Source organism: Grampus griseus, assembly GCF_964374135.1.
Source record: "Grampus griseus genome assembly, chromosome: 5".
Classification (NCBI taxonomy): Eukaryota; Metazoa; Chordata; class Mammalia; order Artiodactyla; family Delphinidae; genus Grampus; species Grampus griseus.
The window spans coordinates 71,825,909-71,842,722 of NC_138998.1; the positions used below are offsets into that span (position 1 = coordinate 71,825,909).

Here is a 16,814-nt window from a genome sequence, read left to right on the forward strand (position 1 = left end):
GCGATAATTTGTCTCTAATACATAAAGTACTCATTTATAACACAAATGAAGATAAAGTCACTTCTCACAAGATAAATATTAATTTAACAGAATTAAGTTTCCTCTATTGGCACTTGATGCTTGAGGATTATGAGAGGTCGACACAACAGAGCACTGAATTTTGAAATTAGCTGAGAATCATCCAGAATTTCCTCTAGTAAACATAATATTAGCCATAAATGAAGATGAAAGAAAAAAGTAATGACAATTCTAGAACACTTCTAGTCACAAATGAATAGGTCTTATTTAGGTTTATGGAAAGCGTTTAACTACATAAAACTCATAGGGAAAAACGGCCATATTTGAAAACAGCCACAAGGATTAAAGTAGAACACAAGATGGTAATAAACAGAGTCACAGAACATACTAAAGAGGTATGTATGGTCAGTCCCACTGGAACCTGTAGATTCGCATTCTTATATACCTAGGGAGAGAGATGGATAGAGAAGTTAAAGACATTTAAGATCAATGTCCTAAGGCGAAACCACTGCTTCTTTGATTTTTAATTTTAACTTTTTCTTTTTTCTTTTAAATATCTTTCAGCCATTGCTATACTACATATAACATTATTATTTGAATGATTCTTTTAAATTCAACATTTCAGTTAATTTAACAGAATCAGACTCAATTCCCATAATAATTCTTAAATTCTCATTAGCTTTGACTTTTTCTGCTTTTTACATAGAGTTGAGTATATTGTTAAAAAATACTAGCTATATCCTAATGTCACCTCTGTAATCAATATAAACATTTACTTCCTCTTACTATGTTTCATATTAGAATACAGAATAATCTAGAAGTTAAAGCCCTAAAGGAAAAACATTAAAACAACAATAAAACTAAAGGATCCATTCTTTCCTGTTTTGCTGTTTCTCTCCTCAAACAGCTTTTAAAAGTTTGTTAGGACTTCCCTGGTGGCTCAGTGATTAAGACTCCACCTGCCAATGCAGCGGACACAGGTTCTATCCCTGGTGCGGGAAGATCCCACGTGTCGCAGAGCACCTAAGCCCGTGTGCCACAACTACAGAGCCTGCACTCTAGAGCCCGCACACCACGACTACTGAACCCATGCACCGCAACTACTGAAGTCCACATGCTCTAGGGCCCATGTGCTGCAACTACCGAGCCCGCATGCTGCAACTACTGAAGCCCGCACATCTAGAGCCTTGCTCCACAACAAAAGAAGACACTGCAATGAGAAGCCTGTGCACCGCAACGAAGAGTAGTCCCTGCTCGCCGCAACTAGAGAAAGCCCACGTGCAGCAACGAAGACCCAATGCAGCCAAAAAAAATTTTTTTAAGTTTGTTATTCACAAATTACACAATTGAATGTGTCCTTTACTGTTTTTAAAACATCCAAGTAGTTGCAATACTGACTAGCAATACAAAAGTTCTCCTATGTTCAACTTGGTTTCTATTTTCTATTTGGTTTTGAAGATAAAGGGGTTCAATTAGAAACTCTGGTAAGTTTTATGGTTTAAAAATAGGTTTGGGGCTTCCCTGCTGGCGCAGTGGTTGAGAGTCCGCCTGCCGATGCAGGGGACGCAGGTTCGTGCCCCGGTCCGGGAAGATCCCACATTGCCGCGGAGCGGCTGGGTCCGTGAGCCATGGCAGCTGAGCCTGCGCGTCCGGAGCCTGTTGCTCCGCAATGGGAGAGGCCACAACAGTGAGAGGCCCGCGTACCGCAAAAAAAAAAAAAAAAAAAAAAAAAAAGTTTTAAGAAACATTAAAATTTAGGTAACTTGGGAATTCTTTTATTTTTGGTTTCTTTTTATAAATGCATGGATTACACTTTCACATGCAAAAAAAAAGTTACCAACACAGTCTGTAGCAAAGTGCCATCTAAAAGCATCTTTCAAATAATGGCATTTTCAAACAAGCCTTAGTACAGTTCACCATCTTAGTAATGGTCACCTATTTTTCTGGTATATATAAACAAGAAATGTAACAAAGAAAAAAATCAAAGTATTTAATTATGACCTCCTATGTCAAGTTACATGGTCTTAAAGAGAACTGAATTCAAAATGTTTTAATAGAGTGATTTTTTATTGTGTAGCAATGCACACCACCTATTTTTTAAACCAATACATCATAAATAGTATAAATACTAATCATACTCTTCATTCACATAAGAAAATCAAATGTAATTCTCCAGATGTACTTTAGAGTTTGAAAAAAATCCAGGTACTCTATGGCAATAGAAATCTCAAAAGCAAATTTATGTTGCATAACATATTAGCACAATCATACATGTTGCCAACTGTCTGTTCAAAGAAGTTTCTCCAATACAAAATAATAGGCTTTGCAGTAGGGCTTCCCTGTCAGTAGTGGTTTTCTGAATTAGCTGGTAAACATACTTCTAAGCAACTACAAGGAAAACACTTCAAATCCAAATATCCACACATATGAACAAATCTGCTTTATGTTTATCTGATTGACAGTTATGTTGTCTGCTAGTTTAAATTTTTAAATTTTTTTTATTTTTGTTGCAAACTCATTTGACTCTTTGTAAAAATAAATTGTAAAAATAATGACACAGATTGTGGCATTCAACCAAAGAAAACAGGCCTTAAAGAGAATTAGGAACAAAGAGAAATTCAGATACTACAAGCATCAGTTAAAAGGCAGCTCTTAAAAGAGTAACAAAAGAACAGAAAAAAAGAGGGAAAGAAAAGAGATATGTTGTACAAAGACTTACCAATCTGAAGAAAGGAAAGTAGACTATGTTAGCTCAAGAGGGTAAGTAGAAAACTACAGACTCCTTAGACAAAGCCAGTGTTAATGAAGTACTAATACTTACCTAATTTAATAACTGAAAACAAGTTGGGAGGCTAAAACACCAAAAATGGCCTGAAACAGCCTAGATTTAGATTTATAATAACAATATAACTGTCTAGAAACTTAACCACAGTTGAAATGATACAACTTTAGAGTTTTACTTTCCTTTTTTCACTTGTTCTGTGTAATATAATAAAGTCAACTAATTCATTTTGTTGCTCAAAAATTAATAAAAAGTTCTAAATAAAGTGAAGTTTTATTGATTAAAATCAGATGGACACACCACTGTTTTTCTTTACCATTCCACACTTTTAAAAAGCCCATCAGCTATACTTAAGCTCTGGATCAATGAGGCATTGGGACTAACTCTAAAACCCCATCCCCCAAATTAAATGATTCTATGACTGTTGCTATTAGTAACAAAGAAACAACATTAAAAACAAACAAAAAACAGCTTTCTATGATAGAATATAAAATGTTAATCCCTTAAACGTGGCAGAAACATTATAGAAAGAGTTTTATATGAGGCCGCATGACCTAAAACAACATAAAATATTAACTTACTGATTTATATTTCATATTGTTCCATTGGCAGTTATCCTTTCTGTTCAAAGCACAAGGAGCTGTCACTTCTGACTGAGCCCAGCATTTCAAAATTGGAAACTCTGAGAAAAAGTGGTAGAACACCGTATCAGAAAACTGATCTGGACTAGAGGCTAGGCCAGTCTTTCATGTTGGGATATGAGTATTCAAATATTTTAATACACAATGCACATGATTTGGACCCAACTATCATGTGCTCTTCTATTTTAATAGCCTGTTCTAAGTGGATGGCTAGGAAATTATAAAATTACAAAGACTGCATAGAAGTTGAGCATGACTTCTTAACAAATCCCACTACACCAGGGGCCATTTTTTTTTAACTTAAACTTTTTTTGAAGTATAACATATCTCAGAAGAATAAACAGATCCTAAACCTACAACTTGTTAAATTTCCGTAGAGAAAACACACTCATGTAAAGAATACTCAGACCAAAAAAATGAACAGTTCCAGAACCCCAGCTGCTCTCTTGGGAGGGAGCACTTTTCCAAAGTTTATTTAGGGTAGGTAAAATGTACCATGAAAAGAAACAGAAAACTAGGTTGGATAAACAAAGCTAACACAGTTGAATACTTTTTAAGTTTTCTCATCATGAAATATATGATGACAGCAAATGTATGATTAAAAACTTTCTATCTGCCAATCTTTAGTAACAGTGCTACTGACTTCTGTTTGGAGACACGAAGAACCAAAATCTGAAAGGGGCTTCTTAAAGTCTTGACTGTAGGAAGACTGAAAATGATGAGAGCATAGTTTTTAAATTTACTAAAATCCACACATAGGGACTTCCCTGGTGGTGCAGTGGTTAAGAATCCACCTGCCAAAGCAGGGGACACGGGTTCGAGCCCTGGCCCAGGAAGATCCCACATGCCGCGGAGCAACTAAGCCCACGCACCACAACTACTGAGCCTGAGCTCTAGAGCCCGTGAGCCACAACTACTGAAGCCCTCGTGCCTAGAGCCCGTGCTCTGCAACAAAGAGAAGCCACCGCAATGAGAAGCTCACGCACTGCAATGAAGAGTAGCCCCTGCTCGCCACAACTAGAGAAAGCCCGCATGCAGCAACAAAGACCCAACACAGCCAAAAAAAAAAAAATCCACACATAAAAACAGAAAAAACAATCACACACAAAACCAATAACTCATAGACAACTTTTACAACAAAACTAGGTGAAAAAGTATCCCCCTTAAACACCAAAATACATGTGAGTGGACACAAAGCACTAACAGCTACAAATCCTGCAGTATCAGTATGAAGAAACAGAAAGCAGCAAAGGAGTAATAAGGATCAATGGCTGAATAAAGAAACAACCAGACATTATATGCCCACTCATAAAAGATCACATCACCGCCTATAGTCTGGCCAAAAGAATCAAACCTGAATCTCATCACACCTCTCGAGCCAGCTGCCAATTTCCAAGTAATAAAGAAGTCAGATGAACTAATGAGTATAATCACCCAAACCCCAACAGTGATAGGGTCTCAAATGACCCCGGTTCTTCAACAGATAAATTTTTTTTTAAAGGAGATAGAGGGGAAATCTGTAAATTAAGAGACTTAATGGAAATAACATTTTTTAAAATGGCAAGGCTAAGCTACAGTGTCTAAGAACGCCCACTTGAGTGATAAAAGTATAAAAAAACATAAGGAAGTGATTAAAAGTCAGGAGAGTGTGTTACTCTTACAGGAAAGGAGATTGGGACAGGACACCCGGGGCTGCTGCTCGGGCAGCTGGCAAAGTTCTGTTTCTTGACCTGGGTGGTAGTTACCTGGGTATCTGCCTTCTAATAAGTCACTAAACTATATATTTGTGAAGTTTTTCTATATCTGTGCTTTATTTTACAATCAAAAAGTTTAAAAGAAAGAAAAAAGAAACATGATTTTGTTATCACCATCCTTGACTTCAGACTTATCATTATACCTTTAATTTTATTTTCAACTCTCCAAAAAGACTTGCAATCCTTACCTTGGTCACAATACATCAATAAATCTGGGTTATTGAGCACAATAAAGGTTTCTCCATCTTTACTATGTGGCCGATGATAGCGATAATGCACAGGCAAAAAAGCTTGGAAACAGTCAATGCACTGTGAATCCTGTCTGGCATAAATGAGAACTTCAGACTCCTTGGACAAATAGTTGGGAGCCTCTATATTAAAATTTTCTGAAACCATCACTGCCTGTCAAAAAGAAAACAAATATTAGTCCAGAAGAAATGAATGAGGAAGATTAAAAAATAAATAAAACCAGAAGATTGTTATATAGATGAGCAAAAATGTCAAAACACCCCCCTTATAAACAATTTCCATTCCCCTTCCATCCTCAATTTTAAGTAGAAAACACAAGATATCATGTGTGTTTAATAACATTTACTAAAAGTAAACTGAGGAAATTATACTCTGGGGTGTGAAATTTCCCCATAATAAAAATTTCTATGTAATTTCCTTATCAACCTTTGTTTAGGTAACTACACAGCTACCAAGAAAAGAAATTTCATGAATAAACATAGCATTATTCAATAAGTATGAAACCTATGACAAAAACAGTTAACCCAGTATTGGGTTAAAATGATTGGTGTCATTCTGCTAATTTCCTGTTCTTCACAGAAGTAAGATGGTAGTGAGTAAGATAGAGCACTGTGGTCAGGAAGTCTAAGCAAAGGTCAGCACTCTTTCCATACTGGGCATAAAAAGTTAATGGAAAAAATGGTAAATGATTCTTTTAAAAAATAATATGGTAAAAAACATTTTAAAATAAGTATTCTACACCGAAAGTAAAACTGCACATGTGGCAGAAATTAGTCCTAACTTACAAACGTATCCATATACACATACATACACATTTATGTATGAAACCACACATATATACATATGCACACACATACACATGTATATCAACATTGTATACATAATCTGTGTTCGTGTGTGTGTGTATGCATACACACATGCAAGTTTTCTCTAGATTCTTTATGGAAAGAGAAAAAAATAGCATTAACTTCCACCCACCACAGCGAGCATTCTAATTCTTCTATTTGACAGTGATACCAAGTGCTATATTTTCACATGTTGTTTCTTCTCTGTTCATCACAGGAGTAACAGAACTTATTGGTAAAGATCAAGGAATTATATAATCTTGAGCCATAAGGAACCTGGAGGTAATCAAGTTAAACCACTGTTCCAATGAGAGTATTTATCAAGTATCCAGCCACTATTTTAATGCTTTCAATGACTGGAAGGGAGTTCATTACTTTGAGTCATCTCACTTTATGTACTGTTAAAATTATTCCTTTTTTATTAGTAGAAACTTGATGCTCTGACCCATAATAATTCACCAATTGTCGATGCTTACAATATCTGCAATAAATATGTCCTCTGTTTTACTAAGGGTCCCTTATACACCAGAAGGCAACCACACTGCCCCCACTAAGTTTTCTCCTCCCCAAAGAAATATGCAGTTTTCTTGGTTTCTCATGACATGGTGTCTAAACCATGCATCGTATCAGTTGCCTTTCAAAATACTCAGAGGAAATAGTAGCAACACTACCTTCTTTAGCAAAAATTGCATTAGCTTTTTTTTTTTTCAGTTTCTAGGTGTAAAAATTGCATTAGCTTTTTAGCAGCCTCATTTCAGTGTGACACATATCTATATACTATCTATTTTTTTTAATTAATAGATTTCATTTTTTAGAGCAGTTTTAGGTTTACAGAAAAACTGAGCAGAAAATAACAGCATTCCCACATACTCCCCACAGCTCCCACACACACTCAGAGTTTTTTCTATTATTAACAACAGTTTGGTACATTTGTTACAACTGATGAACATTATTATTAACTAAAGTCCATAGTTTAAGTTAGGGTTCACTCTTTACATTGTATATTCTATGGATTTTTCACAAATGTAAAGTGACATGTATTCATCATTACAGTATCATACAGAATAGTTTCACAGACCCTGTGCTCTGCCTATTCATCCCTATATTTTTCATTTGAACTTTTTGCACAAAACTTTAAATAACTCCCATCCTATTTTATCGAGTAATTGATGTTTTACTAATTAAATGCAGGGCTTTATATCTCTCTCTATTAAATTTATCTTTCTGGCTACAGTCCATTTTTTCTAGGCTATTGAGATTTAATTGAAATCCGAATCTGTCAACCAGCATTAATGTAACATTTATGAACTTGATAACTGTGTCTTTTGTATTTTTATCTAAGGATAAAAATGTTGACCAGGAGGATCATAAGAGCAAACCCCTAAGGAATCTTACTAGAGACCTCCTGCTAGAAATTTATTAATAAACTCTCTTTGGGTACAACTAGTTACAAATCAAAATAACACATAAGCCCAAATGTTCTATCTTGTCAACACAGATGACAAGATAATAAAGATAACTTTCTTTGAGTACTTAGGTATTTCACCAAGTGGTTTATATATGTTATCTCCTTTAATTTTCACAAGAACCCTATCAGGTAGGAACTCTTAGCCCCATTATATAAATGAGCAAACAAAGTATCAGGGTGGATAAACAATATACTGTAGCTAGTAAGTAAAGGAGACAAGATTCAAAGCCAGGTCAAACTCACTCTCCTATTCAATTAGGTTAAATAATATAAAATCGCCCATGTTTATCTAGTTGAAAATTAAGTGTAATAAGTAGAACTAACATAAAGTATATTCCTGATTGTGCTATTTAGAATTTATGATGGTACTATGATCTTCAGCTTCTCTAATTATTGAGCTGTTTTGTTTATTTTTGTTTGTTTATTGCTTATTTTTCCATAGAAATAAAAATATGGTCACTTGCCAAAAATTGAGAATATTTTTAATATGAATTTAAGCTGGGATATAATGAAAATGAGGCAAATTGCTACACGGCATTCTGGTAGGGCCAGAACAACAGGTAGGGCCCTGTTGGTCAAAGGATTATTTGGTGACGGTTCAAAAAATTTTATTCTGGGTATCTGAATCTCAAACATCAGCCTTATAGGGGTTTTTCTTTTGCAAGTAATGAAAATATCTGGAATTAGATAGTGGTGATGGTTGTACAACTTTATGAATATACTAAAAACTACTAAATTACACATTTCCAAAGGGTGAATTTTATGTCATGTGAATTATGTCTCAAAATTTTAAATGGGGATAATTTCTTTTTAATGAACCTCAACAGAGACCCAAATCCATTTTAAACCAAGATCAACTAAGAACCAGCAGAAGCTAGTCCACAAACAACAGTCTGAGGTCCTGGAGCCAACTCAGGAGTTTAGGCTATGAATTTCTTGACACCTAGCTACAATAGGGAAGAGGGGGAAATGTACAAATAGGTATACCGATTGAGAGGTGATCAAAATCTCAAGAGAGTTACAGGTATGTGTATCACTTTAGATTCAAAATAATAGAGAAATATTTTTGAAAATCATAACCTGACAACCAAAAGTGATCTAGACAATAGCTAGATGTTGGTAAATCTCCCAAACACGTGCCAAACCATCAGTGCAACCCCAAAAAGTCCAGTGACTCTACGCTGATCCACAAAAGTCACAATTCATTGTTCCACTTTCACCATGATAAAACAATAGCAATAGAATGTTATCAAGAAATTGAAATTATGTATCAAAAATTAATCCTAGAGCAACATGCACTGGTTAACAGACATGGACCTACACTTTTTCATGACAACACTCAACTACACGTGTCATAAACCACCAGAGCAAAGTTAAATGAATTAAGCTATAAAACTTTTGTACCATATCTGTAACATTCAACAGATCTTTCTCTCACAGGCTAGAGCTCTTTCAAAACAACCCCAAACATTCCCCAATTAAGACACAGTAATTGGTATCTTTGAATAACTTGTACAATCTAAAAATGTAAAACTTTATAAAAAATGAAATGTACAATACTTTTCTGACACAGGGATGTTAATTCTAACAGTACTTATTTTTTTTATAATCAGTCTGGCTAAGGGTCTATCAATTTTATCCCTCTTAAAGAACAAGTTTTTGGTTTCACTGGCTTTCCCTATTGTGTTTCTGTTTTCTAGTACATTAATTTCTGCTATGATCTTCACTATTTATATTCTTCTACTTTGGTTTCATGTGCTCTTCTTTTCATAGATTAAGGAGGCTTAGCTGAAAACACTGACTGAGACCTCTCTTCTTTCTAAAATAGGCATTTTAGTGCTACAAATTTCCCTCTAAACACAGCTTTAGCAGTACCCCACTAGTTCTGATATTTTGTATTTTCATTTCCATTCAGCTCAAAATTCTTTATTTCCCTTTTGATTTCTCGTTTGACCATGGATTTCTTAGAAGTATGCTAATTAGTTCCCAAATGTTTGAGGGTTTTCTAGAGAGCTTTCTTTTCTTTATTTATAACGGAATTCCTCTGTAGTCAGAGAATATTCTTGGCACATCTTGAATTCTTCTAAATTTATTGAGGCTTGTTTTATGGCCTAGAGTGATCTATCTTGGTAAATATTCCATGTACACCTAAAAAAAGAACGTGTATTCTATTGTTGTCAGGTGGAGTGTTCCATGAATGCTAATTAGGTCAAGCTGGTTGATAGTTTTGTTCAAATCTTCCATAACCTTATCAATTTTCTGTCTACTTATTATGTCAATTATTGAGAGAAGGGTACCAAAATCTCCAACTATAACTGTGGATTCATCTATTTCACCTTACAGTTCTACCAGTTTTTCTTTGTGCATTTTGAATCTCTGTTATTAGTGGCATAAATGTTTAGGATTATTATTTCCTTCTGATTAGTTGATCCCTTTATCAAAATGACCCTCCTTAGCACTGGTGATAGTCTTGGCTCTGAAATCCCTTTGCCTAATATTAATATAGCCACTTCAGCTTTCTTTTGATCAGTGTGAGCATGTTCTATCTTTTGTTTTAAAATTTAAAGTTCATTTCTTGTATGCAACATACAGTTGGGTCTTGCTTTCTTATCCAATCTGAAAATCTCTGACTTTCAATGGAGATATTTAGACATTTACACTTAATACGCTTATTGATATGGTTAAGTTTAATTCATCTTGTTCTCTATATCTTACGTCTATTTTTTGTTCCCTTTATCTTCTTTCTCTGCCTTCTTTCCGGGTAACTGAATGTTTTTTATAGTTCCATTTAATCTGCTTTGCTGGCATATTAACTACAACTCTATTTTGTCATTTTTGTGGTTACTTTAGGGTTTACAGTAAACATCTTTAATGTAGCAGAGTCTACCTTCAAGTGATATTAAACTGCCTTATATTTAGTATAACAACCTTACAAAAGTGTATTTCATTTTTCACTTCCCAGCTTTTGTGATAGTGCTATCATACATTTTATTCTTAGACATGGTTAAGAATGGCTACACTACATTGTTATTATTTTTTGTCAATTATCTTGGAAAAATTTAAATAATAAGAGAAAAAAGTCATATTTACCCAGTAGTTATATTTCAAGTGCTAGTCTTTCCTTGGTGTACATATAGATTTCATTTGGTATCATTTTCCTTCTGCCTGAAGGACCTCTTCTAACATTTCTTGTATTGGAGCTCTGATGGTAATGAATTCTTTCAGCCTGTACGTCTGAAAAAGTCTTTATTTCACCTTCACCTTGAAAGGTATTTTCACTGGCTACAGAATTCTAAATTCACAGGTTTTTTTCAATACTTTAAAGATGATGCTACTCCATTTTCTTGTTTGCATTATTTTTGACAAGAAATCTGCTGTTATTCTTATCTTTGGTCCTCTGTATTTTACATGTGGTTTTTTCATCTTGATGCTTTTAAGATTTTCTCATTATCATTGTTTTAAACAATTTGATTATCATGTACCTTGGTGTAGTTTCCTTCATATTTCTTGTACTTGAGCATTGTAGATATGTGGGTTTATAGTTTTCATCAAATTTGAAAATTTCTCAGCCATTATTTCTTTCTTTCTGGCTGCGTTGGGTCTTACTTGCGACACACCAGATCTTCACTGTGGCATGTAGGATCTTTCGTTATGGCACGCAGGCTCTTCATTGCAGCGCGCAGGCTTCTCTCTAGTTGTGGTACATGGGTTCCAGAGTGCATGGGCTCTTTAGTTGTGGCACGCAGGCTCTAGAGAGCGTGGGCTCTATAGTTTGTGGCACACAGGCTCTCTAGTTGAGGCATGCAGGCTCACCAGTTATGGTGCACAGGCTTAGTTGTCCCGTGGCATGTGGGATCTTAGTTCCCGAATCAGGGATTGAACCCGCATCCTCTGCATTGGAAGGAGGATTCTTAACCACTGGGCCACCAGGGAAGTCCCTCAGCCATTATTTCTCCAAATATTTTTTCCATCTCCATCTCTTTCCTCTCTCCTTGCGGACTCCCATTACAGCTCCCCCCCAGCTTTACTGAGATATAATTGACATACAACATTGTGTAGGTTTAATCTGTACAACATGAAGATCTGATATATGTATATACTACAAAATGATTACCATAATAAGATTAGTTAACACATCCATCACCTCACATAATTACCTTTATGTGTATGTGTGTGTGTGTGTGTGTGTGAGGTGAGTACTTTTAAAGTATACTCTCTTAGCAAGTTTCAAGTATACAATACAGTATCGTTAACTATAGTTACCATGCTGTACATTAGATTTTCAGAACTTACTCATCTTATAACTGGAAGTTTGTACTCTTTGACTACATTCATCCATTTTCCCCACATTCTCACCCCTGGCAACCAACAACCTACTCTCTGAGTTCAGTTTTTCTTAGATTCCACATATAAGTGAGATCATAGAATATTTGTCTTTCTCTGACTTATTTTACCTAGCATAATGCCCTCACAGTTCATGTGTTCTGTTGCAAATGGCAGGATTTTCTTTTTTATGGCTGAATAACATTCCACTGTGTGTCTGTGTGTGTATACATATTTATGTGTATATACACATATATACACACATACACACACATGTATATACACATTTATATATAGCTCTCATTTTCATATCTATATCTCTCTCTCACACTTCTTTGTCTGTTTATCCATTGATGGATGCCTAGGTTGTTTCCATACCCTGGCTATTGTAAACAGTGCTGCAATGAATGCAGGGGTGCAGACATCTATTGGAAGCAGCCCAGTTACACTTACTGTGGGGGCCACTTGAAGTTGTCCCACAACTCACTAATGCTCTACTCACTTTTTACATTTCTTTTTTTATCTCTTTTATATTTTTGGTAGTTTCTATTGCTATGATTTCAAGTTCATTAATCTTTTCTTCTGCATTGATCTGCCATTAATTTCATCCAGAATATTTTCCATCTCACACTTTGTAGTCTTAATCTTTAAAAGGTCAACTGTCCTTTCATATATCTTCCATTTCTCTACTTACCTTTTTGAACATATGGAACGCAGTTATAATAACTATTTTCTTGGCCTGTCTGTTCATTCTAATATCTGGGTCAGTTCTGCATCAGTTTTGACTGATTCATTGATCTCCTCATTACAGGTCATATTTTCCCGCATCCTTGCAAACTTTTTATCAGAGTCAAGACATTTTGATCTTTTTGGGTGCTAGATATTCCTGCATTCCTATAAATATTCTTGAGCTTTGTTTTGAATGCAGTAAATTTACTTGCAACAGTTTGATTTTTGGAAGGTCCTGGTTTTGAAATTTGTTAAGCAGGACTGAAGCAATGTGCAGTCTAGGGCTTAGTATTCCCCACTACTGAGAAAAAGTTCTTCTGTTTAATCTATCCAATGCCCAGTGAATTACGAGGATTTTCCTAGTCTGGTTGGTGGGAACAGGCACTACAACTGAGCCAGTGTGCGACACTGTTACCTCTAATTTTTTCATATGGTTCTTTTCCCAGCATCAAGCAGTTTCCTCACATGCATGCACTAATTAATACTCAACTACGTGCTTGAGGGGAACCTCTAAGGATCTCTGCAGTTTGTCTCTTTGCAGTTCTCTCCTCTCTGGTACACTGTCTAGTGAATTCTAGTGACTTTGGTCTTTCCCAAATCTTACCTTTATCTCCTCAACTCAAGAAGCCCACCAGGCTCTGCTTGGGTTTACCCTCCCAGTACTACAGCCTGAAAACTCTCATGCAAAAAGCTAGGACAACTGAAGGGCTAACCTTATTTATTTCCCATCTCTAAGATATCACTGCCTTCACTGCCTGATATGCAATTATTTTTTCCATTATTTCATATATTTTGTCTATTTCTTGGTTGTTTCAAGTGGGAAAGTAAATCTGGTCCCTGTTCTCCAACTTGGCCAAGGCAGAAGCCCTAACACATTTTGATTGAGTGAAACTTACGATTCCAAAAACACTGTATTTCCAGAGCACAGGAAGAAATGGTGACTGGGGGTTAAAAAATAGGTGGAAGCTTATCATGTATGCATTTTTACACCCCCTGAATTTTGAATCATGAGAATGTAATTACCTACTCAAAAACAAACTTAAGTAAATAAAACAGGTGAAGAAATTGGCCTAAACCACAATTAGAAATGAACCGCCATCATAAATGACTCTAAGCGTATCCATTTTGTCTTTTAGAAATTCATATATAGATTATAATCCTATGAATTAAGACAGTGTTCCCCAAAAATTCTTAACAGGAATCACTTGAGTCATTAACAGATTTTGGGGTCCAATATGAACTGCTGAATTAAACGTTCCCAGGCAGACAATAACCTGCACAGGTGATTCTTATCAAAGTTAGCGAAACCCTTAACTAAGGAGTAAAATTTATTTCCCAAAAGAACGACAACTTTGCAATCAGACAATCCTGGATTCATTTTCTTGGCTTTTCCATTTGCCTATGTGATCCTGGATAAGTTATTTGGCCTCTCTGTGCCTGTTTCCTTAACTATAGAATGCAATCTTTCCAAGGTTGTTATAAGATTAATCTATGTAAAGGGTGTGGGACATAGTCTTTCTTATAATGCTTAATTTTACCTTGCTTCCTTTAAAAAAAAAAAGAAGATATTTGTCATTCAGATATCCAATAAATATTTGTTTTGTTTCCTCCCATACCCAAATTATACAGGTGTTGGGGTATATGTCAATTTAACAAAGTTGTTGTTGAAGCAGTATTTATTAACTATTAATCTTCTCAAACAGAAGCTTTAACAACATCAGTTTAGTTGGCTTACTACTGACAAGTATGACAGGTATCACTCACTTTATAAAGAATACTCCCGTCCTATCTTTAAAAGGTTACTTTATACACTTTAAAAAAATCAATACAAAAGTACTACAATGTTGTCTTACCTATTTTGCCTTAATCCAAATTATAGCATCCCTACAATAATTTCTCTCTCAAAAAAAATCCCTCTAACACTTGTACCTCTGTTATGTTTCTCTCTCGTAATGAAGCCAACTCATACGGATCCACAAAAAGTCCTGTCGGGATGTACTGTTTAATTAAGAGTCGGCAGGTCTGTAAGTCCTCAATGCTCTCTCCAAATTTCACTTTTATTAACAGGTCTCTGTAAGACAAGTATGTTTAAAGTAAATATCTTCATTCATTTTTTAAATGAGCTAGTATAACGTTATATTCAAGTTAGTAGAAATACTATATTTCAAATTACTTTTTCAAAACAAGATTATATCAAGTCAAATGAAATATTTATATCACATCAGAACCACTCATTAGATCTTTCATAAATTCATGTCATAAGCCATAATATAGTATTAGTGTGAAAACAGACAAAGATCAATGGAAAGGGATGGAGTCCAGAAACAGACACACACTTTTTAAAATAAAGGTGCCAATATAATTTGATGGGGATAAGATTGTCTTTTCAGCAAATGGTACTGAAACAACTGTGTATTTATATAAAAAAAACTGAATCTTGACCTCTACCTCATACCATCCTACAAATATTAATTTGAAATAGATTATAAACCTAAATGGATAATTGTCCTGGCATTCTGTCTGGAGGCCCATTCTGGACCAAGTGCAGGGAAGAAGATCCAAAGCACAGTGGTTTTGCTTAAGTGAGAAAACAGAGACAGAAGATAAGGGAGGCTTAAGTAGCTAGAAGTCACAGTGCTATGTTCCAGAAAGGAAGGAACTTCGTAGAAAGAGTTCTAGAAGTCAGAAACGGAGTCCCCTTGAGTTTTTGTTGAATACTAAAATAAGCGTGAGTAAGATGTAACTCCACAAGACTAGACAAAGAATTACAAGGGAAGTGAAAGATGAGAAATTCTGAAATTTCGCAGAGGGTGGGGAGACACTGCATTCCAACCAACCAAAGCGTAGAGACCAAAGGGCTCAGCAGAGATTCCCACAGAGATAGAAATAGAATGGTGGTTGCCTGGGGCAGGGGGAAGGGAAGAATGGGGAGTTATTGTTAAGAGGCACAGAGTTTCAGTTTTGCAACATGAAGAGATTTATGGATGGATAGTAGTGATGGTAACACAACAATGTGAATGTCCTTAATATCACTGAAGTGTACAATTAAAAACAGTTAAGATGGCAAATTTTATGCTACAGACATTTTACCACAATTAAAATAAATAATAATGTAAAAAATATATGACTTGGCTGTTCAGAGCAAAAGTAACAATAATATATGGTAGTGTTTATAACATAAGCAAAACATGTAAAGTTAATAAAAGTATAGCAAGAATAGCATAAAGGGGAGGAGAAAGAAGTTAACTATTCTGATATAAGATTCATATATTATTCATGGTATACAATAATATTATTTGAAGGTAGACTATGATAAGTTAAAATTGTAAACCCTAAAGCAAACAATTTTTTAAAAAGAGAGAGGTATAGTTAATAAGCCAAAAACGGAGATAAAATGGAATGATTAAAAAATATTCCATTTATTCAAAATAAGGCAGAAAAAATAAAAAAGATTAGATGGGACAAATAGAAAAAAACACAGAAAAAAAGTAGCAAGATGGATAGATTTAAACCAAACCAACCAAATCTATATTTACATTAAAAGTAAATAGTCTAATCACTCCAATTAGAATGTAGAGATTGACAGACTGGATAAAATATCAACACTTAACTATATGCTGTCTACAAGAAACGTTAAGTATAAACACAGATAAAAGTAGAAGGATGGGAAAATGTATGCAAATGTTAATAACAATAAATATGGAGTGGCTATATTAATACTTAAAAAGTGGACTTCAGGGGCTTCCCTGGTGGCGCAGTGATTGAGAGTCCGCCTGCCGATGCGGGGGGCGCGGGTTCGTGCCCTGGTCTGGGAGGATCCTGCGTGCCGCGGAGCGGCTGGGCCCGTGAACCGTGGCCGCTGGGCCTGCGCGTCCGGAGCCTGTGCTCCTCGGCGGGAGAGGCCGCGGCAGTGAGAGGCCCGCGTACCACAAAAAAAAAAAAAAAAAAAGTGGACTTCAGGACAAGGAATATTGTCAGGGATAAAGAAGGACATTACACAAAAAT

General features: G+C 35.4%; 1 protein-coding gene across 1 annotated transcript in view; it reads right to left on the bottom strand.

The window, feature by feature from the left end:
* PIGX (phosphatidylinositol glycan anchor biosynthesis class X) overlaps positions 1-16,814 on the bottom strand; it is a gene marked incomplete at its 5' end in the record, with an annotated part of 27,388 nt that continues 10,574 nt past the window's right edge. The window contains 4 exons of the mRNA XM_082655308.1: positions 1-463; positions 3,382-3,482; positions 5,384-5,597; positions 14,739-14,880. Coding sequence (XP_082511434.1) covers positions 320-463; positions 3,382-3,482; positions 5,384-5,597; positions 14,739-14,880 — 601 coding nt within the window. The 3' untranslated portion in view covers positions 1-319. The remainder of the gene's footprint in view (positions 464-3,381; positions 3,483-5,383; positions 5,598-14,738; positions 14,881-16,814) is intronic.